This window comes from Phyllopteryx taeniolatus, chromosome 1, assembly GCF_024500385.1.
Source record: "Phyllopteryx taeniolatus isolate TA_2022b chromosome 1, UOR_Ptae_1.2, whole genome shotgun sequence".
NCBI classification, from domain to species: Eukaryota; Metazoa; Chordata; class Actinopteri; order Syngnathiformes; family Syngnathidae; genus Phyllopteryx; species Phyllopteryx taeniolatus.
In genome coordinates, this window is record NC_084502.1 from 11,388,707 (window position 1) to 11,405,666 (window position 16,960).

A 16,960-nucleotide genomic window follows, 5' to 3' on the forward strand; every position below is an offset into this window, starting at 1 on the left:
ACAAAGAGAAGTGTATCTGTGCATTTCCTGCTATGAGTTGAAGTGTGTCTAACAGAGAAGAGACTACTTCCTCTCCTGCGGTCGTGCGTCAGCCGGCGCTGAGAAGACGCCATCGCGTTTGGGGCGCACACAAGCGTTTGTGGTGCACCATGAGCCGGGCGTCGACAACCAAGACGGAGAACGTGCGGAGCTCCCTGCTGAGTCTCCAGGAGAGTGAGGCCTTAGAGAACCTGCTTGGCAGAAGGTGTGCTGTAAGTTGCCACTTCGGATCTGTGTGTGTGCGTGTGCGTGTGCGTCTATTCAAGCTATACCTTGTTTATCGAGTTACAGTACATATTTGAGGAAAATACGATATACTAGTATAGTCCTAGAAACCCTAACTTTGCCATCCATAACGTTGAAACACTAACACAGGCTTGAAATCTGTTAACCCTGGCTCTACATCCTACTTTAAAACCGTAACCTAGTCTCAAAACCCTAGCACAGGCTCGAAACTCTCACAAAGGCTTGAAAGTCTACTTTAAGACGCTAACCCTGGCTTAAACCCTATTTTGAAACCCTAACCATGGCTTAAAGCCCACTTTGAAACCCTAAACCAGGTTTAAAACATTAACACAGGCTTCAAAACCTGCTTTGAAACGTTAATTCTGTCTTTTGAATACCCAAGAGAAACCCTAAACCCCAACTCTGGCTTTCAACCTTACTTTGAAACAATAGCTCTGCCTTGAAACCCTAACACTTTAAAAAGCCTAACCCTGCTTGAAATCTCTAATTTGAAGCCCTGACCAAGGCTCAAAACCCTAATACAGGCTTGAACCCCTACTTTGAAACACTAACCCTGGCTTGAAAGCCCACTTTGAAACCCTAACCCAGGTAAAACCCTAACTCAGGCTTGAAACCCTACTTAAAAACCCTAACCCTGGTGTAAATACGCAACTTGAAACTTTATCCTGGACTTGCCCAAATTCGAAACCCTAACCCAGGTTTAAAACCCGCACTCTGACTAAAAAAACATAACCCTGGGGCGAAACCGTTATTTAAAAAAACTGAATTGAAACCATAACCCTGTCTTGAAAACCCCTAATTTGTAACCCAAACCCTTGTTTCTAACCCTTAACCTGGCTTGAAACCTTCATTTGAAACTCTAACCCTCGTTTGAAACCCTCATCGCTTATTTTCTTTATAGTCACATTCTGTATCTCCTGGAGCAAGTTGACGGCAAGCTGCTTGCATGAAATCATCGAAAAGGAGGTAGTTACAACAGGAAATGGCGCCTGAAGCATTTCTTCCTCTGGTGTCAGAATTAGACACAGGCTCTTGTGCTGCTGCAGACGTCTGTTTTTCATCTGTGAAGCGAAGCTTGCACACCACTGTCTCAATGCTGATTAGAAAACCTAGAAAAGCATGAAAGGAAAACAGGAACTCACAAGTAAAAGTATATCTGCAGTCTTCCTTGAATGTTGTGTTTGTGTCTGTGTGCAGTCTATGGCTATTGCAGTTGCACAGTTGTTCATGGCCCTGCCTCACAACCCTTCCACGTGGAGCCTGCAGCACACTGGAGTGGTCTGCCTCATTAAAGACAACCCCCAGCGCTCCTACTTCTTTCGCATGTACGATTTGAAGGTAACAGGAAGTCGCACATCAAGGTCTTGCTGAAGCCACGCAAGAAGCCTCACACCACATGACAATGAAATACAAATGGGACTTAAATCGCCAATTTTAGGACTCGCTTGGCTAAAATGTAAAAGCGACTTGACTTTGACTTGGTATTTATGAGACTCAGCTAGATTTAGACTTGAATTACATGCCAAGTCTTTCCTGTTTACATTTGAAAATCTGCATTGTCAAGATAGCTTGCCGTAGGAGTTGAACAGATTAGTCAACTAATTGACAAGTCTATTTTACTACTCCTTTAGACATTTGAAGCTTGAAGTTGACAAATCACTCATCCCGTGATTTTGGCATCTCGTCTTCCAATAGGCCAGTGTACAGAAAACCCTCGACTTGGACAATAACGCACTGTGGCAATTATAGCAATTGTGTGGGTTAATTAGTTACACCTCAGCGTCACAGTGAAAGTGTTAGATTTGCGTATGATATCTCCGAGTATATAAATACTGAACAGTAGAGGGCCAATTATTGATCCATGTGGAACCCCGCAAGTGACATTATAATACTCAGAGGTCCCGTCTTACAACACGCTACACTATGGAGCACAAGATGAGACCGCCCAGCTTGTTAAAAAGAAACATGCCACTAATTTAAAAACTTACTAACTGGTCAATTGTATTTTTAATCTCCTTTATTTTCTATGCCTGTCTGTCGAAATATGTCTTTATGTGAAACCAGTCCGTGGGGCAAGAAAGGTTCGGGACTGCTGTGTAAAAAAATATCAGTGGCGTGAATTAATTAATCAACTTCAACTAGGCTTTATCATAAAAGACCATAAAACAACCTTTAGCTGTCCAAAACCTAGTGTGCCATTATTTTTGTTTTTGAAATAATTATTATTTTCTGTGTAGTGTGAACAAATCTGGCAACATAGCACTATGCTATGATGCAAATTACAGAACCACCTCACGAAGGTACCTCGACTTACGAGTGACCCAATTTATGAGTTTTTTTTAGCTACAAGTCATCGCTCTACTGATTTTTTTTGTCTTGATTTGCAAGCAACATTTTTTAGTTAGGAGCGCTAACTAGTAGCAGCAAACTTCACAACAAGCGGCAGAGTGAACAATTCTGCAAAAAGTGTCTGAGGGCTTGCTTCAAGCTATTTATTCCCATTTCCAGTTGAGGTATAAACATAAAAGTGACAATTTCAATGGTAACACAATCACAACGCCATAGACAGGCTAACGAAATTGGCATTGATGGTGCGGTAGTTACAAACCTTTCAGCAAAAAAAAACCCCTCAAGCAGCAGATATCTGAACACAAGTATTGCAGCAACATACGTAGACAGACAATATAACAATACTCAAAGGGATATATTCTTTATCCTCTGTTAACAATGACTAATATTACTTCAGCTTACTGAGTCAGTTGTGAAAGTCTTCTGAGTGTATTACAGTTGGGTATGGCTGTATTATACTGCTTCTTGGTGGGCAAGGCAGGCACACCAGATAGAGGAGCACAATGTTAATGGGCATTGAAGCATGAAATCATGATGCGCAACCTGTTACATTATTTACATTGAATTTTTTTGTGTTAGTACTGTATGTTTTTATAAAGTACGATACTCTATAGAGTGCTCTTTGTCATATTAAAAACATGTTGCGAAAGATTTTGTTGTTTTGTTTTGTGGGCAGGGATTAATGGAATGCCATTCATTTCGGTGGGGAAAGATGATTTGAGACACGAGTGCTTCGAGTGTGGCCATGGAATGGATTCCACTTATAAGTCAAGGCGGCACTGTAACATGGAGGGAAATCTGAAGATAATTACATTTTGACTCAAGGATTACGTTTTTTATGACATTCATAAAAGAGAATGCCAAGGTGTACGTAATAATAGTAATAATGCATTACACATACATAGCGCTTTTCTAGACACTCAAAGACGGTTTACAATTGCATACATTATTCAGTCACACATTCAAGGACCATTAAAAACTATTGAATTTTCTAGTGGCGAATTTAATAATCTAATATGTTGTGACTGATCAAGACTGATTTAACTTATGACTTGTTTGAAATAAAGTGGGAATTTGACTTGCTTATTTTTTGCCGCACAAAACTTGGGACTGTCTTGAAACCTGAAGGCTAAGACTTGAGCCTTACTTTTTATGTCTTGCACATAGTGGTATGTGGTTTACTCTCCACAGGCTGGGAGACAGCTGTGGGAGCAAGAACTCTACAACCAAATTGTTTACTCCGCATCGCCACAGTTGTACTTTCACACCTTTGCTGCTGATGTAAGCGTGCCCTCATTTGACATTTCACCACTCTCTGTGCGGTAATGTCGTGTTTCACAAATGTTTGCTATTCCGCCTGACCCGTGCAGGACTGTCAAGTTGGACTGAATTTTGCTCAGCAGCAGGAAGCAGAAGCCTTCAGAAATGCTGTAGTGGGGAAAATCAACCAAAGAAGCAACCGCCAAGGTACTGCTATGATTTCTAGTCATTCAATGAGTTGTTTTTCTATGCTCAATACAAGAGTTGTAGTCAACATTCTAACCCTAACCCCAGACAGAAGAGTAAAACAATGCAAAATAAAAGATAATACAAATAAATACATATACAATCCACTGTACAATGTGATGCACACAAAACTACAAAAAAAACTAAACAATATAATAATAATAATACAGTCATAAATAACCAGACACAATCTTCTCCAATCAAAATATTGATTTCCCTTCACAGAATGTATCTGTGTACAAAAGAAAAAAAAAACGAAAACTTTGCATTCAACTTTGCCAAAATGCGTTCCAAGCAGTTTAACCTGAGTGACTTTTTAAAAGAGCAAAAATATGCTCAACTTCCTCTTCGTGGATTCTGTTTCATGCTGCACTGTAATTGGCCAGTCTGTGTTTGCAGGTAAACAGCACTCCCTGCTGGCTAATGGTATAAATGTGTTGTGCATAATAGTACGCAATATGTACATTACTGTATATAAGTACTAGTCACAAAAGGTTAGTGATGTTGGGTTTTCAGGATGAACCTAAAATGCACTATAACCTTTACATGTATTTGATCCATGAGTGGATCAATACATTTTCTGGAGAAAAAAAAATTTGAATTGAATCTTCATTATAATGTTCCCATTTCGACATGATGAGACCGAGTTGACTCATAACAATTGATCGTTATTACAAGGCTTCAAACTGGAAATGGCCACTGAGCTTAAGTGTATCATCGCCACGTTGCAACAGAGAGACTGGAAGAGTCACAGAAAGACAGACGTGGACGTCCTTGGACTTTTTTCTTGGAACAAACATGAATTTTGCTGTGCAGCTCCTTCCTTATTAGAGAGCAACAACCAATGAAGTTGTCCACCTGTAAAGATTAAAGTGCATTGAGGGGCATCCTGAAATTTCACCCGAAAGTCGAATACGCCTAACCTTTTGTGAGTAGTGTTCACACAATATATACTGTATACAGTTTTTGTTTTGTTTTTTGTTTTTTACAACGTGAACTGTGTTTTGAATCACTTCCGTGTTTACATTTTCATGTAGAAAGAGGGTCCCTTCCTCCTGTCCCACCAGAAAAAAGTACGTAACTTCTTCACCTCTCTACAAGGATTACCTCGATTGATATGGATCAATAAATCATCAGCAACCCTTCATGTACTGTCCTCCAAACGCAGCGTCCAGTAGCCGTAGTTCTTTTCACAAGGCCTCTGTGGATATCCCGAGCCCCGATATCTCTCCACGTTACCGCTTGATGCCCTCAGCTTCCTCACTGCGGACTGGAAAAGGGAAGAAGGACAAGAAAAACAAGAAAAAGGGCCTCTCTAAAGCAGACATCGGCGCCCCCAGTGGATTTAAGTAAGTCAACTTTAGAATGTTTGGCTTTTGGCATTTTATGTAATATTTTTACACAGGCCCTAAATGTACATTTTGCCGGAGATGTCCATCCATCCATTTTCTACCGCTTATCCGGGTCGGGTCGCGGGGGCAGTAGCTTTAGCAGGGACGCCCAGACTTCCCTCTCCCCAGCCACTTCATCCAGCTCTTCCGGGGGGATCCCGAGGCGTTCCCAGGCCAGCCGAAGGATGTAGTCTCTCCAGCGTGTCCTGGGTCGTCCCCGGGGTCTCCTCCCGGTGGGACATGCTCGGAACACCTCACCAGGGAGGCGTCCGGGAGGCATCCGAATCAGATGCCCCAGCCACCTTATCTGGCTCCTCTCGATGTGGAGGAGCAGCGGCTTTACTCTGAGTTCCTCTCGGATGACCGAGCTTCTCACCCTCTCTCTAAGGGAGAGCCCGGACACCCTGCGGAGGAAACTCATTTCGGCCGCTTGTATCCGGGATCTTGTTCTTTCGGTCACGACCCACAGCTCATGACCATAGGTGAGGGTAGGAACGAAGATTGACCAGTAAATTGAGCGCTTCGCCTTTCGGCTTAGCTCTTTCTTTACCACAACGGACCGATACAAAGTCCGCATCACTGCAGACGCTGCACCGATCCGCCTGTCGATCTCCCGTTCCATTCTTCCCTCACTCGTGAACAAGACCCAGAGATACTTGAACTCCTCCACTTGGGGCAGGATCTCATCCCCGACCTGGAGAGGGCATGCCACCCTTTTCCGACTGAGGACCATGGTCTCAGATTTGGAGGTGCTGATTCTCATCCCAGCCGCTTCACACTCGGCTGCGAACTGCTCCAGTGAGAGTTGGAGCTCACGGCTTGATGAAGCCAACAGAACCACATCATCAGCAAAAAGCAGAGATGTAATACTGAGGCCACCAAACCGGACCCCCTCTACGCCTTGGCTGCGCCTAGAAATTCTGTCCATAAAAGTTATGAACAGAATCGGCGACAAAGGGCAGCCTTGGCGGAGTCCAACCCTCACCGGGAACGAGTCCGACTTACTGCCGGATATGCGGACCAAACTCTGACTCCGGTCGTACAGGGACCGAACAGCCCGTATCAGGGGGTTCGGTACCCCATACTCCCGAAGCACCCCCCACATGACTCCCCGAGGGACACAGTCGAACACCTTCTCCAAATCCACAAAACACATGTAGACTGGTTGGGCGAACTCCCATGCACCCTCAAGGACCCTGCCGAGGGTGTAGAGCTGGTCCACTGTTCCACGGCCAGGACGAAAACCACACTGCTCCTCCTGAATCTGAGATTCGACTTCCCGACGGACCCTCCTCTCCAGCAGTGGCTGAGCAGTGTGATCCCACTGTAGTTGGAACACACCCTCCTCCTTAAAAAGGGGGACCACCACCCCAGTCTGCCAATCCAGAGACACTGTCCCCGATGTCCACGCGATGTTGCAGAGGCGTGTCAACCAGGACAGCCCCACAACATCCAGAGCCTTTAGGAACTCCGGGCAAATCTCATCCACCCCCGGGGCCCTGCCACCGAGGAGCTTTTTAACTACCTCGGTGACCTCAAACCCAGAGATAGGAGAGCCCGCCTCAGAGAACCCACACTCTGCTCCCTCATGGGAAGGCGTGTCGGTGGAATTGAGGAGGTCTTCGAAGTATTCTCCCCACCGACTCACAACGTCCCGAGTCGAGGTCAGCAGCGCCCCATCCCCACTATACACAGTGTTGGTGGTGCACTGCTTTCCTCTCCTGAGACGTCGGATGGTGGACCAGAATTTCCTCGAAGCCGTCCGGAAGTCTTTCTCCATGGCCTCACCGAACTCCTCCCATGCCCGGTTTTTGCTTCAGCGACCACCAGAGCTGCATTCCGCTTGGCCAGCCGGTACCCATCAGCTGCCTCAGGAGTCCCACAGGCCAAAAAGGCCCGATAGGACTCCTTCTTCAGCTTGACGGCATCCCTCACCGCTGGTGTCCACCAACGGGTTCGGGGATTGCCGCCACGACAGGCACCGACCACCTTACGGCCACAGCTCCGGTCGGCCGCCTCAGCAATGGAGGCGCGGAACATGGTCCACTCGGACTCGATGTCCCCCGCCTCCCCCGGAACATGAGCAAAGTTGAAACTCCTTCTGACAGGGGATTCTGCCAGACGTTCCTAGCAGACCCTCACAATACGTTTGGGCCTGCCACGTCGGACCGGCATCTTCCCCCACCATCGGAGCCAACTCACCACCAGGTGTTGATCAGTTGACAGCTCCGCCCCTCTCTTCACCCGAGTGTCCAAGACATGCGGTCGCAAGTCCGATGACACGACCACAAAGTCGATCATCGAACTGCGACCTAGGGTGTCCTGGTGCCAAGTGCATGTGTGGACACCCTTATGCTTGAACATGGTGTTCGTTATGGACAATCCGTGACGAGCACAGAAGTCCAACAACAGAAGACCGCTCGGGTTCTGATCGGGGGGGCCGTTCCTCCCAATCACACCCTTCCAGGTCTCACTGTCATTGCCCACGTCATTGAAGTCCCCCAACAGAACAATGGAGTCCCCAGCGGGAGCGCTCTCCAGCACCCCCTCCAAGGACTCCAAAAAGGGTGGGTACTCTGAACTGCTGTTTGGAGAGGTGTTAAAACTTATTTTGTTGAATCGAGTGCCGCAAATAGTTGTCATGTCTTAAAACCTATAACATTTGTTCATTTACTCCTTCCTGCCAGACACATTAGTCATGTTGGGTTTGACCCCAACAATCTGGACCCCGACCTGTGCAACCTTCTCTCCCAAGCCGGCATCGGAGAGGACGAGATGAGGGATGAGCAGACCTCCCAGCTGGTCTATAACATCATCGAGCGCTCAGGAGGCATGGAGGCGGTCAAAAGGGAGGTGAACAGAGGAGGTCAGACATGATCATTGCTCCCTTACAGTTTGTGCTTCAAATGGGACTTTTCATGGCAAATTGAATTTCCAGACGCTGTATGGTGGCAGTTTGGTAGAAAGTAAACAATTCTTGCAAAAAGAGAGCTATTTAATGCCACTCCCAGATAAGGTTTACCTTCAAACTAAACAAAAAAAAAAAACAATTGCATGTGTACATGCATTTAAAACAACCACACAACTTTGTCTTCTACTAGCTTAATGCTAACACTTAGAATTAAGGCCAACAATTTCGATCTTGTTTTAAGGGACAGATATTTGAACACAAACAATGGATCAGCACATGTAGACAGACAATATCACAATGCTCACAGGCATATATTCTTTGTAAACGATTAGTATAAATGCAGCTTACTGAGTCACAGTAGTGAAACTCTTCGTGTCCGCATGACTATTATACTGCGGCCGTAAAACAGCATTGAATGTTTACTTGGGTTCTCTTTGTCTGATATTTCAATTTGTTTGATGATCTTTAATATTAAAATGGGGAAACTAGGCAAAATATAAGAATTTTGAGAATTTTTCACGGTCTGGTGAAAAAAGATATTCCACCATTTCTTTCGGTAGGTTCGGCCGCTCATATGGTCACAGAACCCTATATTCTGTGGGCCGGTCAAAATGTGGAGAACGACCGCCGGTGAACAACTTAACGCGCATGGTGTTGTTCTGTGTTGTAGCTGCTGGGCCTCCACCGCCTCCACCGGGCAGACAGGGGCCTCTGCCTCCGATGCCGGGCTCGGCCAACTCGGTCCCGACACCTCCGCGGGGACGTTCCGGCCCCCTCCCTCCCATTCCGGTGCATTCGCAGCGAGCGGCACGAGGAGCAGTCCCGCCGCCGCCCCCGTCCAACCGAGGCTGCCCGCCGCCTCTGCCGCCGGCTCAAGGCCCGCCGCCGCCATCCCCCAAATCCTCTCCTGTGCAGTCTTCAGGCTCTGCTCACAATGCGCCTCCTCCGCCGCCGCACCATCAACGCACTGCCGGTTTCCTACCTCCGACCGCCCCGTGCCCGCCCAGCAGAGGAGTTTGTGGAGATCCGGCGCCACCTCCGCCACCGTTGCCCCCTCCGCCTCGCCAGCTCTCGTCAGACCCCCGCACACCTCCTCCTGCTCCCTTTGGCAGCCAACCACCACCCGCCGCTTCATCTTTGACTCGAGCAGACACCAGAGGCGCCCTGCTGGATCAGATACGACTGGGGAAGAAGCTCAGAAATGTAAAACCTCATTTTTCTCTTTCATGAATGACGCATTCAAACCCTAATCCTTGTTTACGCCCATAAACAGAGCTCGAAAATTTATATCCTTTACTTTAAAACCTTCATTTGAAAAATTACATCTGGCTTGACTTGAAACCCAACCCTTGTATGAAACCCAAACCCTGCCTTGAAACCCTCATTAGAAACTCTAATGCAGGTTTGAAACACAAATTTTAAACCGTCACTTGCCACCATAACCCTTGCTTGAAACCTTAATTTAAAACCCTGTTTTGACACAGAACCATGGCCTGAAACCCTAACCTTGGCTTCAAATCTCAAATGGAAGCCCTAACACAATGGCTTCAAAACCGTAACTTGAAATCCTAACCCAGGCTTGAAACACCAACTAGAAACCCTAACACAGGCTTACAACCCTAATTTGAAAACCCAACCCTTGTTTGTAAACCTAAACCAGGCTTGAAAACCTTCATCACTATTCCCCTCTCTTGAACTCCTAGAGTAATTACTTTCTAATGCCGTAATGACTGTAGTTTGCACGCGTGTGACGTGCTGCAGGTGTCCGAGTGTCAGGATCAAATGGCGAGCCCACCGGCAGAGTCGTCCGAGGGCATCGTTGGCGCGCTCATGATGGTCATGCACAAGCGGAGTAAAGTCATCCATTCGTCAGGTATACGCATCACTTATCCCAGCCCGGTTTCCACTAAGAGCGGAAAAACAAAGACCGACGTGTGTCGGTGTTCTCTTGCAGATGAAAGTGAAGAAGAGGGTGGAGCTGATGAAGATGACGACGACGAATGGGATGACTGACATTCAGTCGACATTTGTGTGGGTTTACGAGATTGTTTTGAGGCAGAGTTTAGAATTGCACATATCTCAATACTTTTTGGAAAAATAAGAAATAAAAAAATAATCTATACTTTTTGGAATGTCAAGAGTTTCTCTACAATAAACTATGTCTGGACGATCAAGAAACAAAAACAGAGCCGACATCAGTCCACTTTTTATAACAATACACTGTACATTAAAAAAATGTTTAACTTACTGATAACATCTGTGCAAACATCCCACATTTACCACCACCACTGACAAAGTGCATCACCATTCGGCACGTCTTCACCACTCACATACTTGGGGGGAGGGGGGGGGGGGGGGGGGGGGCAGGACAGCACAGCACAGGACTGGAGGGGCAACATCCAGATGACTTACCTTAACAGTATATTAATATTTTACACCTTACAGACATCATTACACAGCAAGGCTGGAGAAGAGCAACAAACGACATCCAGAAGCATGCAAACATTGATGAAATGTCATCGTATCCTCATACAATACAACAGTATTCCACTGGCCATATATATTATATTCACAATCAATATATTACATTTGTTTTCAACATACTCAAAATTAGCACACTCGTGGTTTTGCCGGTTGACACCTTCCTGTGGCACTCGGGTTACATGACAGTCGGCCATGTTGAAAAACATTGATTTTCCTCGCACCACTGGGTTTCAGTGTCAAGCCGTCTGAAGATAAAACTATGGTGCATACTTGGTTATACACTATTCACAAAACGTTAGGGATATTCATTCAGCTTTCTGGTAAAATTACAGGATTAACCTAAAATGCAAACGTATTGGTCCATTTATGGATTAAATATCTGTTGTGAATTTTGCCGTTCAGCTCCTTGTTGAGCAAAAAGTAATGAAACACTCAACAGTGGGAAACGTGCATTTAAAAGTTTAGTTAAGGTAAAATTAAAGGGCGAGTTTAAATTTTATTTCATTTTTTGAAATCACTTCTTTCATAAAGTGTCAGTATGAACGTGACAGTAGTTCACGAGTCAGTGGAAAACATCAGCCCTCTTGTCCTGCAATTATTAGCCATTATCAATGTGACAAGATTTCCTAAAAGTGACATTCTGTCAAAATCTGTCTGGTTGAAATGGCCACGCAGCACGGTGGACGACTGGTTAGTATGTCTGCTTCAGAGTTCTGGGCACCCGGGTTCAAATCCGGCCTCATCTGTGTGGAGTTTGCACGTTCTCCCCCCGGGCCTGCGTGGGTTTTTCTCCGGGTACTCCACCCCAAAAACATGCATGGTAGGTTAATTGAATACTCTAAATTCCCGTAGGTGTGAATGTGAGTGCGGATGGTTGTTCAGGGTGTACCACGCCTCTCGCCCAGGGTGAGCTGGGATAGGCTCCAGCACGCCCGCAACCCTAGCGAGCATAAGCGGTAGGGAAAATGGATGGAATGGCCACTTGAACCAGAGTACCAAGAAATTGGAAAATCGAATGATGGCTTCCGGAGAAACTGGGATTTTTGTATCAGACAGACAAAAAAATGGCTTTTGGAGGAATTTTGTGTGATATCGCATCGAGAAAATGTGGTCAGAAAACACCTTCAAATTAGCTCCACCAATAAGCTCGTACAGGCCGAAATGCCGACGGGTTCTCCAATTCGACGTGTCAAAATTAACTTGACATTTCACCATAAAAAGTCCACTAAAATAGCGCAAATGGAAACGTTTCCTGAATTTATTTTAGAGGCATTCAAAGTGCTCATTCCATGTTTTTTTGGGGGGGAAAACTCCACAAAGATGGCAACCACGTTGCTACTAATACGATTTTTAAGAAACAACTGTGCCCAAGGAAAAACAAGCAGAGAGAGACAAGCCATGACTGACGAGTTGTCAATCATTTGCCATGCAATTGCGGGCACATACATAGTGGGCACATTCCCGCAGCCTGACGCTGACCTCTTAGGGAAGTCCACCCCCAGGTTTGCTCACAACTGCTCATAAGATGAGCAAACAGAAGCAGCGCAAAGGGGCCATTAGCAACATTTCTTCTTGACATTTAAGTCAATCACCTCTATTTGAATTTTAATTGTTTTTACATTCCAAAAAAATACAACTTGAAACGATAACATTTAGTGTTATAAGTAACACTACTATTACGAATAAGTCATGCTACCAAAATAGCATCCGCGGCTAACGTCGGCTTGTTTAGCATTGCTAACGCTGCCATTTTCTCAAAGCTGGATATATGTTCTCTGCGATTATTTATCACGACTATGCACCTTTATACTCGCATGCCATTATGAGTGGCCATGTTTGAGAATCGTGTTCGCGCACGTCAGTGAGAGCCCCCACTTCGGTTGGACTCGAGGGTGTGTGTGGGGGCCGGATTAGTGAAGTGAGGTGACATTCAAATCTTTCTAGAAGTTTTTGAAACTGCAAACTCACCCTTTAAGGTCACCTGTAAAGGTTTAAAAAAAAAAAAAAATAAATAAATAAATGCATTTTAGGTTCATTCTGAAATTTCACAAAAAGCCCAATATCCCTAACCTTTGGTGAGTCATTTATGTCATAGTAGTCATGTGGTTGTGTGAGGGACATACTGTGGTTGGTCTGGAAGGCAAATTAATTAGAAAATAAAATGACTTCAGTTGTGACCATGACCTGAACTTGAAAGCGTAACAAACAACAACTACACTGGAACCATTGGAATGCGCTCATCAGTGGGGTGTGCTATCCACAAAATGTACCCACTAGGTAGAAGACAAAACCACCAGTGTGGTACTTGAATGGCATGACAGCGTTGACTGTCAAACCAATGGAGGAGATGCACAAACATGCATGAAAAACACCAATAAAAGTCCAGGCGGGCAGAATTCAGAGGGCTCGAGCGCCCTATCCGAGCCCTTGCTCGTGGCCCTCCGTGTGCCGCCGGCTGTTGCGCTTGCGCTGTTGTTGCTGTTTCGGACTGGACTGCTCCCAGTAGGACTGGCAGTACTGGTTGATCAGTCTGATCTCAGGTGGGAAAGGTGTGGAAGCAAGGGACGATCGCGCGTTCTGAGTCTTGGGCTCTTCCTCTTCGTCGTCATCTCGAGCGCTGAGAGCCAAAACGATGTCTCGATCGAGGATGCGCAACGCCACACGGGCCACCGTGTGTTTGAAGTTGTTCTCTGTGGCCAGGCAGTGATACAGCCCCGCGTCTGATCCGTTTAGGGACTTGAGAAGGATGCCGTGGTTGGTCTTCAGGACATCTCCGACGCGGCTCAGCTGAAGATCGAAACAGCGAGAAAGAGATGGTCTTAGACAGGCCTGTCCAAACTTTTTCTTCCATACACAGTGGTGCCTTGAGATTCAAGTGACCCGACTTACGAGTTTTCCCAGATACGAGCCGCCGATTTTTTGCATTGACTTGCGAGCGCAAACTTTAGATATGGGCGCTGTAAGGTGGGACTCAATTCAATTCAACTCATTTCACAGTAAGCAGCAGTTTGCCAAATAGTGAACAATTACAGTAAGCACGAAAGAACCTCTATGCGGTTTATTGCCACTCCCATTTCAAGTTTACTGTTAAACTAAACAAAAAGAGAATTACACCCTGTGTATTTAAAGCAATCACATAGCTTAGCCTTTAAGTCTGCTAGCTTAATGCTAATGCTAACACATAATGGCAAACACCATAGAGGTGTTCGCATCAACCATTTAAGCACAGGATATTGGAACACAAATGGTGGAGCAACGCACGTAGACATAGTATACGGCAACAATAGTCACCGGCATATATTCTTTATCCTCTGCGTAGAAAGTCTAATATTACTGCTGAGGAGTTAAGAGGTCTCCTCTGCCTCCATGTATATCCATATGTTTGTATTATACTGCCACCAAGTGGCCAAGACAAAAACAACAGAAGGAGCAGCACAATGGCCACTGAAGTGACAAAAAATAGTTACATTTTTTCATTCTATTTAATTATGTCATTACTCTATGTTTTTATACAGTAATGTATATACAGTAAAATGCATAATATTTTAGAGTGCTATTTTTGGGGATATACCGTATATGAAGGAAGGAATCAATTATGACGAAGACATATGCCAACACGTTGGAAGTCGGACAGGTTTACGCACCTGACACTTGATCAGAGTATATGTATATGTACATGTATGGTATAACCGGAGTGTGAGTGTCACCGTAGGCAGTAGAAAGTGTGTGTTGCGGTCATGAGAAAAGGTGACGCAATTCACGGAGTGAATGACGAACGCCATGCAAAAAAAGCCGCAAGACGTTCAACTGGAGCCATGCGGTGATCCAGCGTCGCCCACGGCGCGTTTCTGAGTGGAAAAAGGTGGAACTCTTCTTTGAAAACAGCTGGAGTGAAAGTTTATATAGGCGATTACTCGCCGTTTTTCGCTATTTGCTGCAGAGCTCTGTCCCGGTCCCAAGCAATGAGGGAAGTATTCATTTAAACGCAAGTTCCTCACCACTTTCCTTTTGCCATCCCTCTGGAAAAGCCACTTGATGGTTGCCTGAGGAGAGCGAGGCTGACACTCCAAAAAGGTGCTGCTCCCTTTCACCCCGAACTGCACAGTTTCTCGCAGACGTTTCTCCACTGTAAGCGCACACAAACAGCATCAGTAACCGGAAATGCTTTCTTCAAGATAGAGGTATTTTTGGATTCTTTGATATTATTATTCTTATGTTATAACAGGCATGTTTTTGGACTGTGGGAGGAAGCCAGAGTAACTGGGGAAAACCCATGCAAGCACGGCTAGGATGAAAATTTTATTTTAAAAATTAAAATGTCCTAACATAACATTCAACTTTTGTATTTATTTTTATTTTTTTCTTGTACTGTTCAATTTAAAACAAAAATAATAAATAGGAATGTGATATGTTTTATGATCTTTTCTTCCAATTTTAAATTACAAATCTGACAAATTTGCAGTTTATTTTTGAAAATAATTAAAAAGTGCAATATCATGCAACATTCAACTTTGTATTTTTTAATTCTCTTTTTTAAAATAAAAATAGCCAATATCTTGTAAAATTCAACTTTCAAAAACTATTTTATTAAAAACTAAAGTCATATATGTCTTGTAACATTTACAACATATATAGTTTTCTTTATTGAAAAAAAATGCATATCACATTCAACTTTTCCATTTTAAAAAAATAAAAACAGCCAAAATCCTGTAGCATTCAACTTTAAAAAATGTTTTATAAAAAGTTGTGTGATCTTGTAACGTGATTGTTTTTCTGATTTTAAATAACAATATAGTTGATAAATTTGCATTAAACTGTTTTAGGAGGGAAATATTAAATTCTAATTATTAAATGTATTATTTCATAAATAATTCAAGTGTAATATATTATAGCACTCAACTTTGAAAAAAAATTAAATACAAACTAATGTGATATATGTTGTAACATTCAACTTTTGTATTTTTATTCTTTTTTCAATAATAAAAAAAAAAAACAGTCAAAGCAAAACATTCAATAAAAGCTAACATATCTTAACATTCAAAATCTTGTAACGTTCAACTTTTGCATTTTGTATTCTCTTTTCTTAATGGATTCAACTTTAAAAGTAGTGTGATAACATAATTCATAATCCCCCCCCCCCCCCCGAATATGTATAAAAAGTAGTGCAACAAATTTTCTTTAAACTCTAAAATAATTACATTTAAGTGTAATATCATGTAACATCCAGTTTTGTCTTTACATTTTTTATTTAAAAAAAAGTGTGATATCTTTTAACTTTTTTTTAATGTGGGCCATGCTTTTAATTTATTATGAAATACTGTTCAAAAATTGCCATTGAACTTTCACCTTCGATGTATTTAATACCAAAAAAAACCCAACAACAACAAAAAAAACTGCAGCCAACCTTTGGCGTTAAAGCCTCGACACTGCCTGAGAGGATCGCCATGCTTCACGTCCTGTCTTCTGCTCCTCCTGCGACAAAAGAGACGACAAAACCGCCGTAAGTTTGGTTGTCGCGATTTTGTCAGCAATGTGCACGGCACCTCTTGGTGGAGGGAGTGAAGGCCGAGCAGCTCTCCCCGTCCCAGGCGCAGTAAGGGTCCCGGGCCAGGCAGCAGTCGGAGCAGGCCCTGCCGTACACGCCGCAGCGGTGCAGCGAAACCTGGGTCAAGCCCGCGTCGGACGACACGTACAGCTGTTGCTGCAAGACGTGAGCGAAAACATCCAAGAGGTGAGTCGCAATGTGCGCGCAGAGATGTGAAGCACTGTGACGCTTGCTTACTCTTTTCGATGAGATCTTCATCGTTTTGACAGGGGCTCTGCTCTGTGTAAGATTTTTAAAAAGACATTCGAACAAAGCATAAACATTAAGGTTGACTTGCGCTTGTGACAAAAAGGGTAAGAAAAGACATACCCGGAAAACCTCCACTTCCTCGAGTGTTAGCTCCTCCATGCTGGTGGGGTCTTTGGGCAAAACTATGACTTTCTGGATGGTGCCGCGATCTGAGGCAAGTCAAGAGTCGTGGTCAGAATA

The 16,960-nt window shown here is 44.3% G+C and overlaps 2 protein-coding genes across 3 annotated transcripts in view; one reads left to right on the forward strand and one right to left on the reverse strand.

Annotated features, from left to right (window-relative positions):
• Positions 1 to 8: 8 nt before the first annotated feature.
• On the forward strand, positions 9 to 10,564 carry LOC133477026 (actin nucleation-promoting factor WAS-like). 2 transcript variants are annotated; one of them, XM_061771254.1, is made up of 10 exons: positions 9 to 251; positions 1,483 to 1,623; positions 3,826 to 3,915; positions 4,005 to 4,101; positions 5,178 to 5,213; positions 5,309 to 5,489; positions 8,219 to 8,397; positions 9,113 to 9,645; positions 10,204 to 10,315; positions 10,397 to 10,564. In XM_061771254.1, the coding sequence occupies exons 1-10, from the start codon at positions 150 to 152 to the stop codon at positions 10,453 to 10,455; spliced, it is 1,530 nt and encodes a 509-aa protein (XP_061627238.1). In that variant the 5' UTR covers positions 9 to 149; the 3' UTR covers positions 10,456 to 10,564. The 2 variants fall into 2 exon arrangements, with proteins under 2 accessions (XP_061627238.1, XP_061627248.1); XM_061771264.1 differs by having other exon boundaries at positions 86 to 244.
• Positions 10,565 to 10,632: 68 nt separating this feature from the next.
• LOC133477022 (semaphorin-3F-like) overlaps positions 10,633 to 16,960 on the reverse strand; it is a 28,564-nt gene continuing 22,236 nt past the window's right edge. The window contains exons 13-18 of the mRNA XM_061771240.1: positions 16,841 to 16,929; positions 16,709 to 16,750; positions 16,470 to 16,627; positions 16,331 to 16,398; positions 14,925 to 15,052; positions 10,633 to 13,713 (exon numbers count right to left, since the gene is read on the reverse strand). Coding sequence (XP_061627224.1) covers positions 13,342 to 13,713; positions 14,925 to 15,052; positions 16,331 to 16,398; positions 16,470 to 16,627; positions 16,709 to 16,750; positions 16,841 to 16,929 — 857 coding nt within the window. The 3' untranslated portion in view covers positions 10,633 to 13,341. The remainder of the gene's footprint in view (positions 13,714 to 14,924; positions 15,053 to 16,330; positions 16,399 to 16,469; positions 16,628 to 16,708; positions 16,751 to 16,840; positions 16,930 to 16,960) is intronic.

Bases quoted from the DNA above. Each gene is read 5' to 3' on its own strand.
- LOC133477026 (XM_061771254.1), top strand. From the start codon at position 150: ATGAGCCGGGCGTCGACAACCAAGACGGAGAACGTGCGGAGCTCCCTG. The intron at 5,214-5,308 runs GTACGTAACTTC...CTCCAAACGCAG, and splicing joins TCCTGTCCCACCAGAAAAAA to CGTCCAGTAGCCGTAGTTCT. The intron at 9,646-10,203 runs GTAAAACCTCAT...GACGTGCTGCAG, and splicing joins TGGGGAAGAAGCTCAGAAAT to GTGTCCGAGTGTCAGGATCA.